At 46.3% G+C, this 18907-nt stretch overlaps 2 protein-coding genes across 2 annotated transcripts; both read right to left on the reverse strand.

Moving 5' to 3' along the window:
• Positions 1-553: 553 nt before the first annotated feature.
• On the reverse strand, positions 554-3838 carry LOC123060657 (SNF1-related protein kinase regulatory subunit beta-1). The gene is made up of 4 exons (XM_044483460.1): positions 3498-3838; positions 1521-1705; positions 1266-1428; positions 554-1148 (listed from the first exon to the last, which is right to left on the reverse strand). Exons 1-4 carry the CDS (start codon positions 3660-3662, stop codon positions 819-821), a joined length of 843 nt encoding a protein of 280 aa, XP_044339395.1. The 5' UTR covers positions 3663-3838; the 3' UTR covers positions 554-818.
• An 8760-nt stretch (positions 3839-12598) lies between these two features.
• Positions 12599-14133, reverse strand: LOC123161417 (leucine-rich repeat protein 1). The gene is made up of 5 exons (XM_044579280.1): positions 13830-14133; positions 13659-13730; positions 13408-13551; positions 13122-13193; positions 12599-13034 (listed from the first exon to the last, which is right to left on the reverse strand). The coding sequence occupies exons 1-5, from the start codon at positions 14072-14074 to the stop codon at positions 12929-12931; spliced, it is 639 nt and encodes a 212-aa protein (XP_044435215.1). The 5' UTR covers positions 14075-14133; the 3' UTR covers positions 12599-12928.
• Between the last annotated feature and the right edge of the window lie 4774 nt (positions 14134-18907).

Here is an 18907-nt window from a genome sequence, read left to right on the forward strand (position 1 = left end):
CTTGTTGCTTGCAATCGCTCGACCATAGCTTAAATCAAACTGATCTCTTCTGCGTCTTCTACTCTTCCTCTAGATCAACACCACGGCCTCAAATCGAACCTTACTCATGATACCACTTGTTAGAATAAATTCGAGACATACCGTTAATCATCCGTGGACCAAGCAATCACACGAGCACGACATCGAAATTTGTTAACGAGATTCACCGATATGGCTACATCCCCGGGGCCTGACTACGGACGCTCCTTCCCGTGACACCGTTACAATACCACACTCCGGCATGCCCGTGCTATTATGTTGACATATGTTACATCGTGTGTCTACCCCGCTATATATAAGAGGCCTAGGATACAAGTGTCCTAATTAAACACGACTCCAGACCCTATGTAAACACAATATAACTCATAGTCCAACTATAACCTACCTTATACACTATATTCGACACAACTCCAACAACACCTACCAGTTCACTCAAAAAGTTTTAAGACGAAAAGAAAATGCAGACAACAACATATTCCAACATAAACAAGTCGACAAGACCTCACTGGAAATATCGACATAACAGATCAGACGACAAGACCAGACATTTTCACAACACTCCCTCTTGTTTCATTTCGCCGGAGTTCAGACGGTTCAAACCCCACGCCACAAGAACAGTTCACTCAATCAAGAAAGAAAGAAAGAAAGAAAGAAGAAAAGAGAAACGGATGATTACGGAATCCCCCTTATGTACATTGTCAAACTACACTCTCTTATTCACTCCCATCAGTCCTAATCAGCCACCGTTGCTTTCTTTCATCTTCCACCAGCGGCACCGGTCACCTCCTCACCAGCAGTTTGTAGAGCACGAAGTTCACGTACTTCGACTGGAACCGGTGGGTGAGTCCGAGGGCGAGCAGAGACTGCGCCCCCCACCCTTTCTCGATGAACAGATGGTTGAGGACGACATGCTGCGGCTTCGGCTTTGGAGCGAGTTCGTCGGAGTGATCGATGCCACCAAGGGCAGTCATGAGAAGCTGAGGTGGAAGAGCGGGCGGATCCTGCTTGGTAAGCTCCTCATCGGTTGGGAACTCCATGTTGTAGCTGTGCTCAGGCGATGGGGGCGCGTCGAACTCCGCCACGCTGTCAAGACTATCTGGGATATACTCCTAATCAAAACAGAGAAGAGATGCTTTCAGATAAAATCAAGAACCTACATTCTGGAATATCATTTTAGAGAAGGCCGGAGCGAAATGCTGAAACAGACAGATATAATCCTTACTGACATGGACATCAAGGAGGTTGGCCACCTGCCCTCTTTCATCAGTCACATGAGGTAGTTCGGACACATATCTCGGCACCCCATCAACAATCATCCTGTAATGATATATTCCAGATGGCAGAACCAACAACACGGCGTGATCTTTCCCAGACCTCTCTAACACCTTCCTGAGAGTACTCATAAGGATATTTGGTATTTTAGCATGTCGTCTTCAGAATTGGATAAAACATTCGAATAACAGATCAGGTAAAGGGTAAACCTTGATGTCCAGTTATCCCATGATCCTTCCACAAACACCTCGTTTCCTCCTTGACTCCATGTAATCAAAGTTGGAATTTCAACCTCCGGGGGGTTATTGTTGGTGGATTCATCCGAGCCATTCATCCATGAATGGTTAAAAGCAGGTGAAAATTCATTCGGTATCTGCATCGGAGCTACTGGAACCTGTCAGGTGAAGTTAACCGTCAGTGCAAGCAGGACCATCAATATTGTTCATAGATGTGACTTGAACCCCCCCTCCAAAAAAAACGAGTTAGCAACATCCTACAAAAGATGGCCAAAGGTCAATGCACATATCTCACAGTACTATCTGAAAGGTCAATAAAGCACATGGTTTTGCATAGGTCAAAAGTAATTCAGTAAGAATAAACTGGATGCTTTAGCATGTCCATTCTAAAGGAAAAGAAAGAACATTGGCTGCCATTTATACACAATAACATGAGGCTTATTTTCCTTCCAACTGGTATCTTCACCTTTCAATGAATTGAATTGGAGCAGCATTGTCTTACAAGAGAGAAGGGAGCTGAAGGCAGGAAAGCAAGTTCGACGCGCTAGCAGGAAGCCCGTTGTTCACCATCGATCGCGACAATGAACTTCAGGGCAAAAACCTACTTCTCGACCTACTACCGTATTGCAGCCAAAGTTTGATCAAGCCAATAGCAAATCTGCCATACAGCAAAAGGATTACAACGTTCCAGAGCAGCTTAATACAGTAATACAGGGGCCAAATGCTTTTCTTCTTTACGGAGTATGAACTGTTGCTGATCAAATAAGGTGCAAGCTAATGTGCAAAATATGCTCCTATTTTAAGGCAAGAATCATATTGGGCCACACAGCATCAAAGACAATATCCAGTAGGTAAGTGAATCAACAATAAAAGCACCACCATAAATCATTGTATTTGAAATTCAAAACCATATATGATGGTAATACAGATCATGTATTCTTTTGTGTACCTTACCAAGTGCTACAGAATTCAGTTTGAAATAGTATGTACTACTATTGAACGTCCCATTACACTTAAGCAGTAGTGAATAATGTTCTTGCTCTCAGTTTGTTCGAGGATTCCATTTCCATTTATAGTTCCAAATTACATTTAAGCAGTACTGAACAAAGATTTTGCTATCAGTTTGTTCAAGGATTCCATTTCCAATTATAGTGCCAACCGTGAAACGCGTTTTGCTTATCATGATGCCCCACATATGTTTTCTTGAATGTGGACTGTCCCTGTATCAGGACCAAGAGTAAAAAAATTGGTCTACGATGTTGCTTAGCACACAGTATAGTTTAAACAAATAAGACAAACTGCCCAGAAAAGAAGATCAAGTTGTAACGGTTTGTCGCACACCACGTAATGTTCGAGGAAAATTAAAGATATTATCTAGTATCTAATGCTATGCAGAATGCGTGAAAGGAAGGATGACCAACTCGCCCACTGCACCAAACCAAATCCATTTGCAGAATCCAGGTGCAACCAAACGAAATCTACCAACGCGTCTTCATCAAAACTACGTTCTTCCACATGCATGTTCTAGCTATAACATAAACAAGAGCCTACTCTTGGAGAATACCAGGAACAAACTACAAGTTGCAGTTAAGCCGTGGATCTCTGAGTTAAAACATGTGCCATTGGCCATCCTTACAACTCAAGTTGCCATTTCAAGCTTAAACAGCGGGTGGAAATAATCTAGTCATTTAATGACTGAAGCAACCGCTAAGAACAATTAGCAGGACTAAATTTACTACAATTAATGCTAATTTAGTAATTCCGGCGCAAGTAACTAATTTAGTAATTTTACCCGTAAAAAAAACAACTTGGTAATTTTGATAGGAACGGAACGGGACTCGGTGCACTTGATAGCAACAACCGTATGACGGAAGAAAAGAAAACATCAAGAAGGCCAGATGAGGGTTTCTTCCCTCTTTACCATTTCGGGCAGGGCAAAATCATCATCACCTGCGGCGCGAAGACGTAGGGGACCGGAGGAGGGAGCTCCCGCATCACGGCGTCCGGCGGCGCCGCGGCCTCCGCGGAGCTCCCGCCGACGGGGGCCACGGCCACCTGCTCCATCGGCGCCGCCGCGTGGCCGTTCTCCACCGCCCTGGCGCTCGCGTTCCCCATGCCCAGATCGCCGCCGCCCGCAGCTGCTCACCCCCTCCCGCACCGCCCAGCCAGGCAGCACCGCCGTCCCTCGAACGCCGCCCCGAGCAGGTAGCCGAGGGCGAAACCAGCGGACTCTGGAGATCGCTCGCGCGCGCGTGCTGAGTTCAGCGGACTCTGAGGCAGCCACCGGCCGCTTCGCCGGAGGAAGGGGGCAAGGACATATAGGATGGCCAGGCACGTGCCCCGCGCGCCGTCTCCCCTCGCGCGCCACGTGAATCATCCCCGATTTTCCTCAGCCGTTGGATCTGGCGGTTCGAGACATCCCGACCGCACATGTATAGACGGTAAACGTTTTCGCTAATGGGTTTTGCATCAAGGGCGGTGTAAGAAGTCAACATTTGTGACTCGGCGATGTTATCTGTCAAAGCTTTTCGTGTTTGGATAGCGACCCAAAGAAATGCATGCTTCTAATGAATAAGAGTTAATGAAATGTAAACGTCGTGGCTTCGGCGGAGGAAGGGGAGGATAAGATGGCGCGATACGTGCCCTGCATGCCCCCTCCTGTTGTGCGTCAGGGCCATTATCTCTCGATTTATCTTCGCTGTTGGATCCGGCAGTCCGGGTCATCTCGACCGCATAAATGGGCTGCATGGGCTATAACCGATGTGGTGACGTGCTAGGCGGTGTAAGAAGTCAACATTTGCGAATCGGCGATGTTTCTGTCAAAGATTTTAGTGTTTGGATAGCGATGGAAATAAATACATCTTTCTAATGGATAAGAGTTAATGAAATGTAAATGTGTAGCTTCACCGAAAGAAGGGGAGGATAAGATGGCACGACATGTACCCCGCATGCCACCGTCTCTCGCGTGTCATGCCACCGTCTCTTCACCGTTGGATTCGAAGGTCCAAGTCATCCTGGTAGCATATATGTGCCGCATCGACTATAGCGATAGTATGATGATGCCTTCCTAAGCATGGATTTGGATCAATGGTCGTGTAGGTAAGAAGTCAAAAGAGAAAAGTTCACATTACAATCGTGAACTAACCACTCGGTTTAATATTCAACCCTGAACTTAAAAGTTGGTCGAACACCCTAAAAAAACACGGCTCGGGAATTACCCCCTCCCTCCGGGTTTAACACGGTCAAGCGGTTTTGACCATGTTGACTGCCTTGTCAGCGTAGCCATGTCACCTTTACCATTGGAGTCACCTCAATGTAGCGATGGCATTTTGCCAGCTCCATTCACGACAACTTTCATGTGCCCAACACGGTGGTGCCTGCCCCGACCGTACTATGAGGACATGGGCGGGGAGTGCTAGACGACGACCTTCTACAAGGAAGCGCAGAGGGGGTACTGCCTACCAACGGTGGTTTGGCTGCAACAGCTTGCTTTGACACGCTACGTCGACATCCACACGACACGTAGGTAGTGCGGGTGACAACGACCCTTCAACCACACAAGGGAGGTACAGGTGCAACGCCCGCTCGTCGGTCACTGGTGGCAGACGAAGTCAGGGGCTGCTGCTGCTGTGTGGGTGAGGTGGTCGGGGTCGGGGGAACAGCGAAATGAGAGAGAGAGAGAGAGAGAGAGAGAGAGAGAGAGAGAGAGAAAGGAGCCAACCTTATTTTTTAAACTGCTAGCCCTAGGCTTAGTTAGCGTATCTTGGTGACTTGGCATTACACAGTCCATCAACACGGTAAAAAACGCTTGACTAAGTCAAAACTGAAAGGAGGGTTGATTCCTAAACCATATGGTTAGTTTGGTATATAGGTTGACTGTTTTTAAAGTTCAGGATTGCAAATTAAACTGAGTGATTAGTTTAGGGTTGTAATATGGGTTTTTGTCAAGTCAAGACGTGTGACTTGATGATGTCGTCTGTCATTTTTCATGTTCGTGATATAACATTGCTATAAGAGAGTAAAACACATAGAGAGCCTTTTTGCAGTTATTCAACAACTTGAAACAAAACCTGACGCAAACAATGCCTCCACTCCCATAAAAAGCTTAGGGTTCCTCTGCCTCCCGTCAGCACTGCCACTGGTCAGCCTCGTCTCTGGGTAGCCTTAGGGGCCGCGGGGGTGCGGTGGATCCCAGCCCTTGTTGGAGGAAGGACTATGTTTTTAGATGGTTCTTTGAGTTTTTTTAGGGTTTATGTCTTGTTCAGAAAGATGAGATGGCGACGACTCTCTGAAGATGGAATAAGGTTCTTCGGGCCTAGCCCCCGTCCCGACGATGCGGCTACCATCGTTGGTAGGCATGTGAAGGTGCGTCTCCGGTGGATCTCTCTTTGGTAGATATGCTTGGATGTGGTCGTCGTTCGTCTATGTTCGTGTGTCTTCAAGTTGGATCCTTCAGATCTACGCTACTCTTCATCAATGTCGATTGTTGTTCTGGTGCGTTGGTCCTACGGGGACCTTAGCACGACGATTTCCTGATTGTCTGCTACAATAATTTCTGTCCGGCTCCGACGAAGGAGGGGCGATGATGGCGACGCATCTTTGGCTCGCTTCAGTGCTCGTAGTCGTCGCTAGACGGTCTACGGATCTGGACCGGGTGTAATTTATTATTTCTGATGTTCTTTGTGGTAACATGATTGAAGACGAATAGCGGACGTTTTTTTTCAACACGACGAGAAATGCATGCGCCTGACGCACGCATAAAGAGCTGAGGTTTGAGATGCGATAGTAGCAGACGTGGCTCGCTATCGTGTTCGTGTAGTGACCGCGCTCCAGCCGATGACAAAGAAGGGTCACGCAGGAGCACACCGCCACGGCCGGAAGAGAGTGAGCATTTCGCACGCATGCAAAAGAAGATTTGTCTCCGTCTATGCGCACGAGCTATATATACGCCTCTTTAGTCACGATGAAAATGCGACGTGAATCTTTTTTTTGGAAGAATAAAAATAAAAGAATGCAGCACGATGCCAAAATGCTTGTGTGGAAAGCGGTGTGAGGATAACTATTATCGCGACGGTCGATGAAGAAAGAGCAGAAGGGAATGAAGTGTCACAGAAGCAAGCCATTCTGTAAGCAAAAAATATCGGTCTCTCCTAGCAATGGAAACCATGTGATTTGACAGCGTAGAGCAAGGGAGATCTGGCAACTAAGTTTGTTTACTCTATCTTCTTCCTGAAGTAATTGTTATTTTATTTATTTATTTACTCTGAGTTACTAGCAACAAGGGAAGGGCGAGACCGAGATGATAAAATAAACCGATCTAATGTGGTGGCGGTCATGATTAGTAGGAACGGGACGTCGATGGACGGGTGGGTGGGGATGGGTAGGCCCGTGCTTATCCAATCCGATCCGAGCTCGCTTTCGAAGCTTTGTTTGGTCCGTTTTGGGCGATCGGATGCGGATCGATCCTCTGCGGCGCGTGCCCGTGTGCCGCCCCCCCCCCCCCCCCCCCCGGTTTCTGTAGAAGAGAGTTGCAGCGCTCAGGAGCTGCAGCGGAGTGTGCCAGTGCGGGAGCGCCAGTGGTGTCAGACTGTCAGCGTGCTGGTAGGTGGTGGCGCCGCAGCGCAGCCCATGCCTGTGCCTGGCTTCGATCGACCGATCCTTATCCTGCAGCTTGCACGTACGGACGGACGCATGTTGTTGCGCCAAACAATGTGTTGGATTTGGCCGGTGGTGGTGACTGCTGGCGGCTGCCATGGTGCGCAGGCCGGTCGTGCCGTGCGTGGGACTCGCGCTAGTCACGCACACCTACGTCTGCGTCGTGGCGTCGGCGAGCAGGGCGATGCCCCCGTGTGTAGGTTACTTGAAAATGATTTGGGCGCCGGTGCGCGGCAGTGGCACCGAGCCGACGATGCAATCAAGGCAAACTTGGAACGAGCCCAAGACAGACGGTTATGGCTGTTCTAATTCGTGGGCGTGTGGCCATGGAGTACATTGCGTGGAGTTAGACGATCCGTGCATGCGTGCGACGGGACCATGGCCGGAGACAGAAGAGAAAATTAGCTAGGCTTGTTCTAATCCGGTTGGATAAGCCCGAGCCTCGGCTCCTCGACCGGTCGGTCGGTCTCGGCAGATGGCCCACGCATGTCACTGCACGACCATACGACCGCCAGGCCAGGGGTGCGTAAAAAGCATCCGGGAGCTGGCCGTTCGCGGACTGGCCTCTTCAGGTCCATGGATCGTTCGTTCGTTCGTCGAATTTGACCCGTGATCGGCGATCAGCGACCGGACCGAAAAACGGAAGACCTCCAGCCAAGCACGCCCAAGGCAGTACGCAACGCAGCGAATAGACTCACTCGATCAAAGCGGCGACTTGCTGCGATTCCGTTACGGAAAGTAAGTAGTAGTAATTCATCCTGTTGAATCATTGACGGCAACGTGCGATCAAGCAATGTCTGGAGCTGGTTGTTGGTGAGGGTAAATGCTGGCAACAGCAATGGTGGGTTTCGGGCTGTTCGAACATCCTCCGACTAGCCATAACGAGTAGTAACATAGAATAGTAACATATGTGTGGTGTTACTCATACTATATGTTACTATATGCTTCTTTTTCTTTATTTATTGCTTGCCATACCATTTATTTCATCTAAATATGTGTGATGTTACTATCTATATTACTCTCATTATGGATAGTCTCAACTGCACATGACGCCCCTCTGCCTTTTTATCCCAGAGCACCCAATCCTCACCGGCAGACTTCGGGTTCGGTCGGTGTCGACGGGCACGCCGGGGCTGCACCGTGGTCGAGGTCGTCGCTTCCGCGCCTTGCTGGGTCGACCACAAGGCTCTCTGACAGCGTGTCTCTTGTCTTCGGTTTGCAGCGCGTCGTCGTCAGACAGGCCCTCTGACAGCGTGTTTGAGAGCTTGCTGGGTCGTGGTGAAGTTGGTTCTGGCCCGCCTACAGCTAGGTTCGGCTCGCCCAAAGCTTGAGCTCGGCAACGTTGGTGAGCTGATTCACACTAGACATGCCCTGAACGTTCAGCCGCGTGAGGCCTTTGGGAGTTCGGAGTTAGCACCAACTTTTTTTTTTGGCTTAGTTTGATATTTTCGCGATTCAGAAAAATGCCGTGACAACTTCACTCTTTGGAAAAATGCCGCTGCAACTTTGCAAAGCTTCTGATGTCATTATGCAAAATTCTGGACCAAAATACCCATGTCTCTTTTCTTGCTCTTCTCCCCATAAACTTTTTCCACATCAAATTTTATGACTCGGCTGTTTCACAACAGACATGCCCTTGTGCAGGCGGCGAAGCCCCTCTAAATCCGGCGAGCCCACCCATTCTTCTTTTGCCGCTGCAAAATTTTGGCTGTTCAAAGAACCTCACACACAACTAGAATCTCAATCAAGACTTCTTCGCTTTGTGCTAGCCGGGAACTAATGTATAAATATATCGACCTATGTTTGCAAGTTGGCATATGAATTCCATTGCTTAGAGCATCTTCAACAGGCGCGCTGTAAATATACCCATTTTAGCGCGCGCGCAACCCGGCGGATGGCTTCAGCGGGCGCGTAATAACCGCGCGCGCGATATAAGCAGTTGGGCGCGCGGCAGGAAGCGCTACCTCGCGCGGTGTATTTGCAGCGCCCGCTTCCGCGCGCGGCACACTCGAGCGCTCTGTCTTCTCCCCCTCCAAAGCCCCGCGCGCGCCGACGCCGACGACCCGCACCCATGGACCCACGCGCCGGCACCCCGCTCACCCCGTCCTATAGCCGCGCCCCCCTCCCCCCCCCCCCCCCCCCCCCCCCCGCCGCCGCCGCGCTAAATATAACCAAGCGCTAGGAGATGCGTCCTCCTGGAACTCCGACGACGAGCGGTTCCTTGACGCCTACGCTCCGACGTCGGAGGAGGACATTACTGAGACAGAGTCCGAGTCGGACGAGTAGTAGTAGGAGAACTATCTACGAAACCAAATATGTAGTAGGAAAACTATCTACGAAACCAAATATGTAGTAGGAGAACTATCTACGAAACCAAATATGTAGTAGGAGAACTATCTACGAAACCAAATATGTAGTAGAAAAAATTGAAATATAGCGCGCCTGCTGAAGCGGCGTGGGCGCGCTTTAATTTGCGGCGGCCGCTGGAGTCAGCGCACCGCTGCGCGCAAAAGCTGGCTAACCCGGCACTGTATCGCGAATTTTAGCGCGTGACGCGTTGCGCGGCTGTTGGAGATGCTCTCACAACATTGCACACAGACAGAGTGGTTTCTCTTGCAGCACATGGATGTTGGTTGATCTCATAAAACTTTGCGTAAATCAGATGCTCAATTGCTTCTATCGATCACTTAAAAGAAGCTAGATTCTTTTTTTTTTTTGAGAACTCTTAAAAAGAAGCTAGATGATGCGCTGACAGATGCAGACGAGAAGCAAGCCCACATCAACAAGATATGCAAAATTAATAAGCTCCGTCCCCTCAAAAAAATAAATAAATTAATAAGCTCCGTGTTGGGGATACCCCGGGGATCCTATTTGGCGCGCATGTCGCTGGTTAGGGACAGCACACCCCTTGCTTTCCGCTGCGTACATTTGGGCCGGTCCAACTACCATGTTTTTGGTTTTTTCTTTTTTCTCCTTTTCATTATCGTTTTTATTTTATTTTCCTTTTTCTTTCTTTTCCTTTTTTGTGAACATTTTTTAATATTATGAAATATTTTGGAAATCATGAGCATTGTTTTTGAAATTATGAACACTGTTCAAATTAGTGATTTAAAAAAATAATTTACATACATTTTTCGAAATTGTGAAAATATTTTTGAAACTTGTGATTTTTTTTAAATCAATCGAATTTAGAAAAAAATTTGTAACAGTTTTTAGAAATTCGCAAACATTTCCTAACTTTTGCGAACATTTTATGAATTCATGAACAATGTTTCAAATTCACTAACATTCTTTCAATACATGAACATTCTTTACATACATTTTATGAAATCGTGAACATTTTTTAAATACACAAACATTTTTTACAATTTTCTGAACATCTTTCGAATTTGCGAATAATTTTTACAAATTCGTGAGCATTTTTTTTTAAGTTGCGAACATTGTATACATATGCGTCGTGTTTTGCGGGTTTAGTTAGTTGGCCATAGTTTCTCTTGATGTTCTAGAACATGTAGTTCACACATATGTAATAGTCATTGGAGTTACATGTCTGGTCATCTATATATTTTGGTCAAATGCATAGTAATTTCTTTTCTATTGTACTGAACACCCATGTCTTTCATATATATCATTAACTATCTTTTTACTTTGTTCCTTCATTTGTGATGATAGATAAGATTTGCATTATTTGAAATAGAAATGGTAATTTGTATACACATATTCTCCCCTAGCTAACTCCTTCAACCCACACATCATTTTCTTAAAATCTCGGTGCTTCGCCACCTGTACTTTATCAGTTAAACTTTGGGCATGCTTTGCAATAATGAATATCTAGCGCCTTTTTACTATAGCAAAAACGGCGTGCATTTTTTTTCCTTCTGTTTGTCTTGTTGGTTTTTGGCCACCCACCTTTGGATACTCTTTATGTCCTGTAACCGTTGGTGCATTATCAGCATTGCTATCAGTGAGATGTTTGTCTGGTTAGATATACATTCAGGCCAAGGAATATAAAATTGAGGGATATGGGCTAAAATTGTATGCCATGTAGTTGAGCATGACGGCAGATATGGACCAAGCATGTTGTGCTATTAGAAATAGGATTGACGATCCATACCAGCCCACAATACTAAATACTTCTTTTACTCACAAAAGATCAAAAAGAGATGGTGCTTGCAAATGGTTTGCTGTCAATAGTTTTTGTTCTTTCAGAAGTGCACATCTGCAAGTTAATGTCTGGCATGAATGCTCAGCTCATATGCCTGTATCGAAGCAACTCAACTCCATGATTGTTTTTGAAGAGTTTTTGAGTAAACGGAAGGAATACCTTTGTCAGAAGTAGTATAGTTTCTTAGGGCCCCGCTATAAAATGTCTAAAAGCTCAGAACTTGTGTTTTTAAATCAGAGCAATTGACCTTTGTACTAGTTATGTTTTTTTCCCTCAAACACGCTCTTTGACTCTGAATCACACTAGCATCGAAAGCTTGTGTTACCAAAGTACCCCCAAAAAATACCGTGTACTATTATTCGTGGATTGGAACATTGTTTAGTGCTCCATTCTTAGAATAGGTGTGTCCCCCAATATGGCAAATAATACAACCAACCATGTGAATGCATGGTTGTCCAGTATCAAGCTGATCGGTCAACAAAAATGGTGCTGCCAACATCCTAGACTTATGGCACAGAGGTCGGGCCAATATAAGCTAAGCAAATTCCAGAACTATACTGGACAAAAATGTACAACTATAGCTTCAGGGCCCATGCATTGCATTCTTAGAGTTTTATAAGATACATCGTACTGCAGACTTTAATATTTAGCATTAAGTCGATTCAATGGTAAATATGGATTGGCTCGGAGTGACGACAACTTGGTATTTCTAGTAGACTGATATACGTAGATTTATCATGTAATTAATCCTGATTAATATGTAGTTATTGATCCGCTGAAAACGTGTGAACTACCCAAAGTGCCCTTAAACCCCAAATACGTACACTACAAGATTTTTGTTGTGGTATTGCGTAATTTGGGTTGTCGGATTATAAAATAAACGTCCAAAAATGATTTGATGTATTGTAAAAGGACTCTTACTTTTGTGTGAATGTAAAAATACTCTTGCGTTTGCATGTATATGTAAGCGTGCTCTGTCTCTTGCTACATGTTTCGACTCGAGGCTTACAAACACCCTCCTACTTACAAAGATATGTACAACAAAATATGATAATGACAACAACACGTCATGATTTCATACCTTGTAATGCTTCAGCCACAGTTGACTTTGCTTTGTACTCTGCTTAACAATCAATAAGAATGATTGTGTGCATCAGAATGATGCAGGGTCGGGGGTTTCAATCTCCTTTAAAACACACACACACAATGAATGCAGTCAACTCAAGCACCCAAAGCAAAGAAACTCGCTGAATAGATTCGAGAGTAGTGACTCAAGCACCCAAAGCGGCACGGGAAGCATATATGTAACTCATCCCATCGATGGCAACAGCCAGAAACAAGCCCACAACGATCGATCTCGGCTTGTACACAACACATACATAAATTAGCCTGCCTGCTCTCTGGCACTGGCACACAGCTAAATTAACCTCGCTCACGAATCCACCTAAGTCGTGCATGCATGAACCGGCGCCACCCGATTCTCTGGCTGCATGCTAGTAGTAGGAGTAGGAGTACCCAGTTTATTCTTCACTCCGGCGGGCAGCCAACGCCGTGCATCGGCCTAGCAGTTGCTGCCCAGCCGCGGGTTGTCGGCGAGGCTGGAATTGATGTTCTTGAAGGGACCATCCGTCGGAATCGGGCCGCACAGATCGTTGTTTGACAGATTACTGCAAGCAAAACAATGGAGATGAAGATCACTGGATTAATTGATCGTCGAGAGAGAAGAGAACAACTGAGAAAATCGTCCTACGTACACGCTCGTCTGGTCGGACAGCCCATCCAGCTCGCTGGGGATCGGGCCGGTCAAGCGGTTCTGTTGAAGGTGCCTGCCAAATCATCATGCAAATGTTCAGACATCAGAGCCAAACTTGTTTTATCATGAGAATTCAAAATTTTTTGTTTTTGTTTTATCATGAAACTTGTTTACCAGACTTCAGACTTCAAATCCAATATTGTACTACGAGGCAATTCGATGCTTGAAAAGCAAAAACAAAAAACATGAAGAGAAGAAGAAAAAAAAACTGGAGATCATGGACTCACAGCTGTTTCAGAGACTTGAGTTTCGCGAGCGATGCAGGTATCTGCCCCGAGAGGCTGTTGTTGTGCAGGTGCATGGTGTTCAGGTTCTCCAAGTTGCCCAGCTCTTCAGGGATCGTTCCTTGGATATTGGTGTACGAAATCCACCTGTTCATTAGATGCCATAAGAGTTTATAGTACATTTTGATCCATCAACCGCGTCAACGGAACAATCGCTACGGGCAGAAACAGATGGGTTAGAGAGAGAGGCTCACAGTTTGGTTAGCTGGTCCAGCTTGCCCAGCTCCGGCGACAGAGGTCCGGTCAGGTTCACAAAGCCGATTACTCTGACAGAACAAAGAAACCCCGTATTGAAAATCGGATGAAGTATACGACGGAACGGAAGCAGTATGGAAGGGAAGAAGGATCGGTGTCGCCTCACTCACATCTCGGTGACGCGGTTGGCCTGGCCGTTGCAGGTGACGTGGGACCAGTTGCTGCAGGGGCTCACCTCCGGGATCCAGGTATACAGCGCACCGTCAGGGTCCTGTAGGCCTCTCCGCAGGGCCATGAGCGCGTCACGGTCGCCGTACAGGCCAGCCGCCGCGGGCTGCAGCAGCATGGTCGTCACGACCGCCATGAAGACGGTCACCGCCAGGGGCACTCGGGCTCCGGCCGCCTTGGGCGCCATGGGGACTGGGGCGGGGAGTGGGACGAGCACGGCCGGTGTTGTGACTTGTGAACTTTCGAGCTGTGCTTTGGATGATCGTCATGCCGTGGTTTGATGGGGGGTTTTATAGGGGAAGGAAGGCGTGGGCGACGGGGTGGTGGTGCGCGTGTGAACTCCTACTCCACCTCTTTGTCAACACTGCGGCATGGGAACTCAAATGCAATGTGCTGCTCAAGAAGGTAGGGTTTTGGACAATGGCAGCTGGCCACCTTTGAAATGCTACGAAATGGTGAGTTTTTGGACAATGGCAGTTGGCCACCTTTTGCTCTGGAACTGCCGGTTTAACTTGGACTTATCGTCTATGCTATAATTATATATGTCCGGTCATATATAGCTTTTGCCGTTTTGATCACATCCATTATGCATTATGCATAGCAGCTTTTGGACAGATATTAGACTATATATACTCTGTGTCGTCATGCACCATGATAGATATATGCATGGTTTGATATATAATCTGAAAATCTTGGACAATATTGGATTGCAAAATATTCCTGTTGTCGAGTCATATGTGAAGATGGCATCTTAGTATCTTACAACGCGTCTGAAGCTGTGAAGCAATGTCATGTGTGCATACATTTCTTTGCTCGTGCGAATAGTAGATTTAATGGTCGTGGAGTTATATTTCTGTCCATGTATATATTTTGGTCAAATGCATCGAAATTTCTTTTCTACGGTACCAAACATTTATTTTTTGTGGGTATTATTAACTAAAATTGGTACATCGTTTCTTCATGTGTGATGAGATAAGATTTGCATTATCCTTTTTCAACCCACACATCATCCTCTTAAAATGTCGGTGCTTGGCCACCTGTAGTTTGTGGTAAAACTGTGTGCATGTTTTTCTATTATGAATATCTAGCAGTTTTTCCACTCTAGAGAAAATACTAATTTTCTTTTCTGTTTGACTTATTGGTACTTGGCCACCCACCTGTGGATACTCTTGATGTCCTACAACCACTGGTGCATTTATAGCATGGCTAAGTGAGATGTTTGTCTGCTTAGATGTACATTTATGCCATATAAGCAGAGTGATTTTCTTTCCATGGATTCTAAAATTGGGGGACATGGGCTATGCCATGTAGTTGAGCGTGATGGCAGGTACAGACCAAGAATTTGTGCTATTTAAACAGAATTGACTATCCATACAAAATACTTCCTCCGCCCGAAAAAGCTTAGCAGTTAATAATATTGTTCTTCCAGAAGTGCGAATCTGTAAGTTATTACTACCTGTAATGAACGCCTCATATGCCTGTATCAAAGCATCTCACCTCAACGTTTTTTTTAAATGCCTGGGTAAATGAAAGGAATACCAAAGCATCTGTTAGAAGCAGTTTCTTAGGGCCTGCTGTAAAATGTTAAAACGCTCAGAACTTGTGTATTTTTTTAAATCCATAGCAATTTACCTTTTACCAGCTATGGTTCTTTCCTGAATCAGGCTCCTTTATTCTGAGCCGCACTAGCATTGAAAGCTTGTGTTCTACTCAACATGGCAATATTCTCAACGTACCAAAAAATACCATGTATTATTACTCCATGAATGGAACATTGTTCAGTGCTCCATTCATAGCACAAGACTACCTCCCAATATGGCAAATAGTCCAGCTGAGCAGTCAATAAAAATGGTGCACCGGCACCCTAGACCTATGGCACAGGGGTCGGGCCGATATAAGCTAAGCAGATTCCAGGACTGAACTGAACCAAAATGTACAACTACCCGATATCTTCACGTAGCTTTTTTCAAACCAGGCTTCCCCCCTTTCTATTAGTTTCATAATGGAAATACATTTGTCTCAGGAACTGAAACTATCAGGGCTAGGGAAAGAAGAAAAGCGAGTTCGGAGCAATACCAGGAAACCCACCATCCGCGCCTGTCATCAGAAACAACAGATCATGGGGCGAAAACCTGATATCACCCAAAGCCGCACTACGAGAAACTAAACAAGTACCGCACATATTACAGACGCCATCACCAGGCACATGCCACAGTATCAGCAATTGCCAAAATAAAAGATACCCCCACCAAAGCACCCAGCAACACATCCCGGCAGACGATGACAAGCACATACTTCTGTTGACTCCAGGTGCATCTTTAACTTCCATCGTGCCCGTCCATTGTTGGCGCCGGAGGCCCGCATAGCAGCATCATCTGAGTTGTGTTCTCTTTCAGCATCTTCGCGCCCCTCTTCACCATCTCTTCCATCTCAGGTTTCCGGAGGCCTCCCCAGTATATCAGAAAAGCACAAGCTGTGAACACAATCTCAAACGGAGAGTTAATCCATTTGGACTCAAAGGTGGACCGGTTTCGAGTCAGCCAAATGGCCCAACATATAGCTGCCAAGCCAACGGTGTAAATTTGTTCAAGGCTAGGTAAGAAACTGTAAACCCAAATATAGTATTGCCAGACAGAATTAGGACAACAATCAGTCCCAAGAAGAGCTCCAACAGTTCTCCATACCACTCTAGATACAGGGCATAAGAAAAGCAAGTGTTGGGTTGTTTCCAATTGCTCACAAAAGGAACAAGGATTTCCGGGCCAAAATCTTTTTTTTTCATGTTTTCTCTAGTCAGGATGGCATTTTGCCCCACCCGCCACAAGCAGATTTGAATTTTTAGAGGTAGTTTAGCATCCCAAATTCACTTGAAGCTAGACCCAACAATATCATTTCCAGCCATCTATACAAAGACTTTGTCGTAAACTTTCCTGAATTGTCAAATTTCCAATACACCTCATCAGGCAAATTGCTTTGCTTTAATGTTAATACCTCTTTCTTCATTTCCTCCCATTGTTTCATTATCTCAGGAGACACCCTCCTCCTAAAGGAGGAGATTTGATTCAACGAATCAATTCTGTCAACAGTGCAATCTTGTTCAACACATATTTCAAAAAGCAAAGGAAATTTCTCTTTAAAGGGAGTCCTACCCTCCAGTTCATCGAACCAGAGCCTGGCCACATCCCCCCTATTCAATTTGACACCCCTGCCCAGCATATACAAGTCTTTCACTTTCAAAAGGGATTTCCAGCATGGCGAGTCATTGTTTTTTTCCTTCACCATGGCCACCAAAGTTTTCTTCAAGTATTTCACCTTAACTATATCTTGCCAGAGACCTTTATTTTTATCCGGTTTCCACCACCACTTCACCAACAAACTAATATTCCGTTTTCTTCAAGGCCAGGTAAGAAACTGTAAACCTAAGTATAGTATTGCCAGACAGAATTAGGACAACAATCAGTCCGAAGAAGAGGTCCAACAGTTCTCCATACCACTCTAGATACAGGGCATAAGAAAAGCAAGTGCTGGGTTGTTTCCAATTGGTCACAAAAGGAACAACAAGGATTTCCGGGCCAAAATCTTTTTTTTCAAGTTTTCTCTAGTCAGGATGGCATTTTGCCCCACCAGCCACAAGAAGATTTGAATTTTTAGAGGTAGTTTAGCATCCCAAATCCACTTGAAGCTAGACCCAGCAATATCCTTTTCCAACCATCTATACATAGACTTTGTCGTTAACTTTCATGAATTGTCAAATTTCCAATACACCTCATCAGGCAAATCACTTTGCTTTAATGTTAATACCTCTTTCTTCATTTCCTCCCATTGTTTCATTCGTTGGGGAACGAAGTAATTTCAAAAAATTTCCTACGCACACGCAAGATCATGGTGATGCATAGCAACGAGAGGGGAGAGTGTTGTCTATGTACCCTCGTAGACCGGCAACGGAAGCGTTGACACAACGTAGAGGAAGTAGTCGTACGTCTTCCCGATCTGATCGATCCAAGTACCGAACATAGGCACCTCCGAGTTCTGCACACGTTCAACTCGGTGACGTCCCTCGAGCTTCGATCCAGCAGAGTGTTGAGGGAGAGTTTCGTCAACACGACGGCGTGATGACGATGATGATGTTCTACTGACGCAGGGCTTCGCCTAAGCACCGCTACGATATGAGCGAGGTGAAATATGGTGGAAGGGGGCACCGCACAGGGCTAAGGAACGATCACGAAGATCAACTTGTGTGTCATGGGGTGCCCCCTTGCCCCCGTATATAAAGGAGGGAGAGGGGGAGGTGCGGCCGGCCCTAGGGGTGCGCCTGGAGGAGTCCTACTCCCACCAGGAGTAGGACTCCCCCCTCTTGCCTTGTTGGAGAAGGAAAGGGGAAGGGGGAAAGAGGAAAGGGGGGCGCCGCCCCCCTTCCTTGTCCTACTCGGACTAGGGGGGGAGGGGGCGCGCGGCCTGCCCTGGCCGGCCCTCCTCTTCTCCCTTAGGGCCCATGTAGGCCCATTAACCCCCCCCCCCCCCGCCCCCCGGGGGGGGGGGGGGTTCCGGTAACCCCCGGTACTCCGGTAAAATCCCGGTTTCACCTGGAACGTTTCCGATGTCCAAATATAGGCTTCCAATATATCAATCTTTATGTCTCGACCATTTCGAGAGTCCTCGTCATGTCCGTGATCACATCCGGGACTCCGAACAACCTTCGGTACATCAAAACAAAAAAACCCTAATTACGATCATCACCGAACTTTAAGCGTGCGGACCCTACGGGTTCGAGAACTATGTAGACATGACCGAGACACGTCTCCGGTCAATAACCAATAGCGGAACCTGGATGCTCATATTGGCTCCTACATATTCTACGAAGATCTTTATTGGTCAGACCGCATAACAACATACGTTGTTCCCTTTGTCATCGGTATGTTACTTGCCCGAGATTCGATCATCGGTATATCAATACCTAGTTCAATCTCGTTACCGACAAGTCTCTTTACTCGTTCCGTAATACATCATCCCACAACTAACT

Source organism: Triticum aestivum, chromosome 1A (genome assembly GCF_018294505.1).
Source record: "Triticum aestivum cultivar Chinese Spring chromosome 1A, IWGSC CS RefSeq v2.1, whole genome shotgun sequence".
In the NCBI taxonomy this organism is placed as follows: Eukaryota; Viridiplantae; Streptophyta; class Magnoliopsida; order Poales; family Poaceae; genus Triticum; species Triticum aestivum.

What these genes read in the sequence shown, in the direction of transcription:
- LOC123161417 (XM_044579280.1), bottom strand. Translation starts at nt 14,074, where the DNA reads ATGGCGCCCAAGGCGGCCGGAGCCCGAGTGCCCCTGGCGGTGACCGTC. An exon ending in GCCAACCGCGTCACCGAGAT is followed by an intron (nt 13,731 to 13,829) that starts GTGAGTGAGGCG and finishes TTGTTCTGTCAG; the next exon opens with AGTAATCGGCTTTGTGAACC. An exon ending in CTCAAGTCTCTGAAACAGCT is followed by an intron (nt 13,194 to 13,407) that starts GTGAGTCCATGA and finishes ATGATTTGGCAG; the next exon opens with GCACCTTCAACAGAACCGCT.
- LOC123060657 (XM_044483460.1), bottom strand. Translation starts at nt 3,662, where the DNA reads ATGGGGAACGCGAGCGCCAGGGCGGTGGAGAACGGCCACGCGGCGGCG. An exon ending in TGGGATAACTGGACATCAAG is followed by an intron (nt 1,429 to 1,520) that starts GTTTACCCTTTA and finishes GAGTACTCTCAG; the next exon opens with GAAGGTGTTAGAGAGGTCTG. An exon ending in CCAACCTCCTTGATGTCCAT is followed by an intron (nt 1,149 to 1,265) that starts GTCAGTAAGGAT and finishes TGTTTTGATTAG; the next exon opens with GAGTATATCCCAGATAGTCT.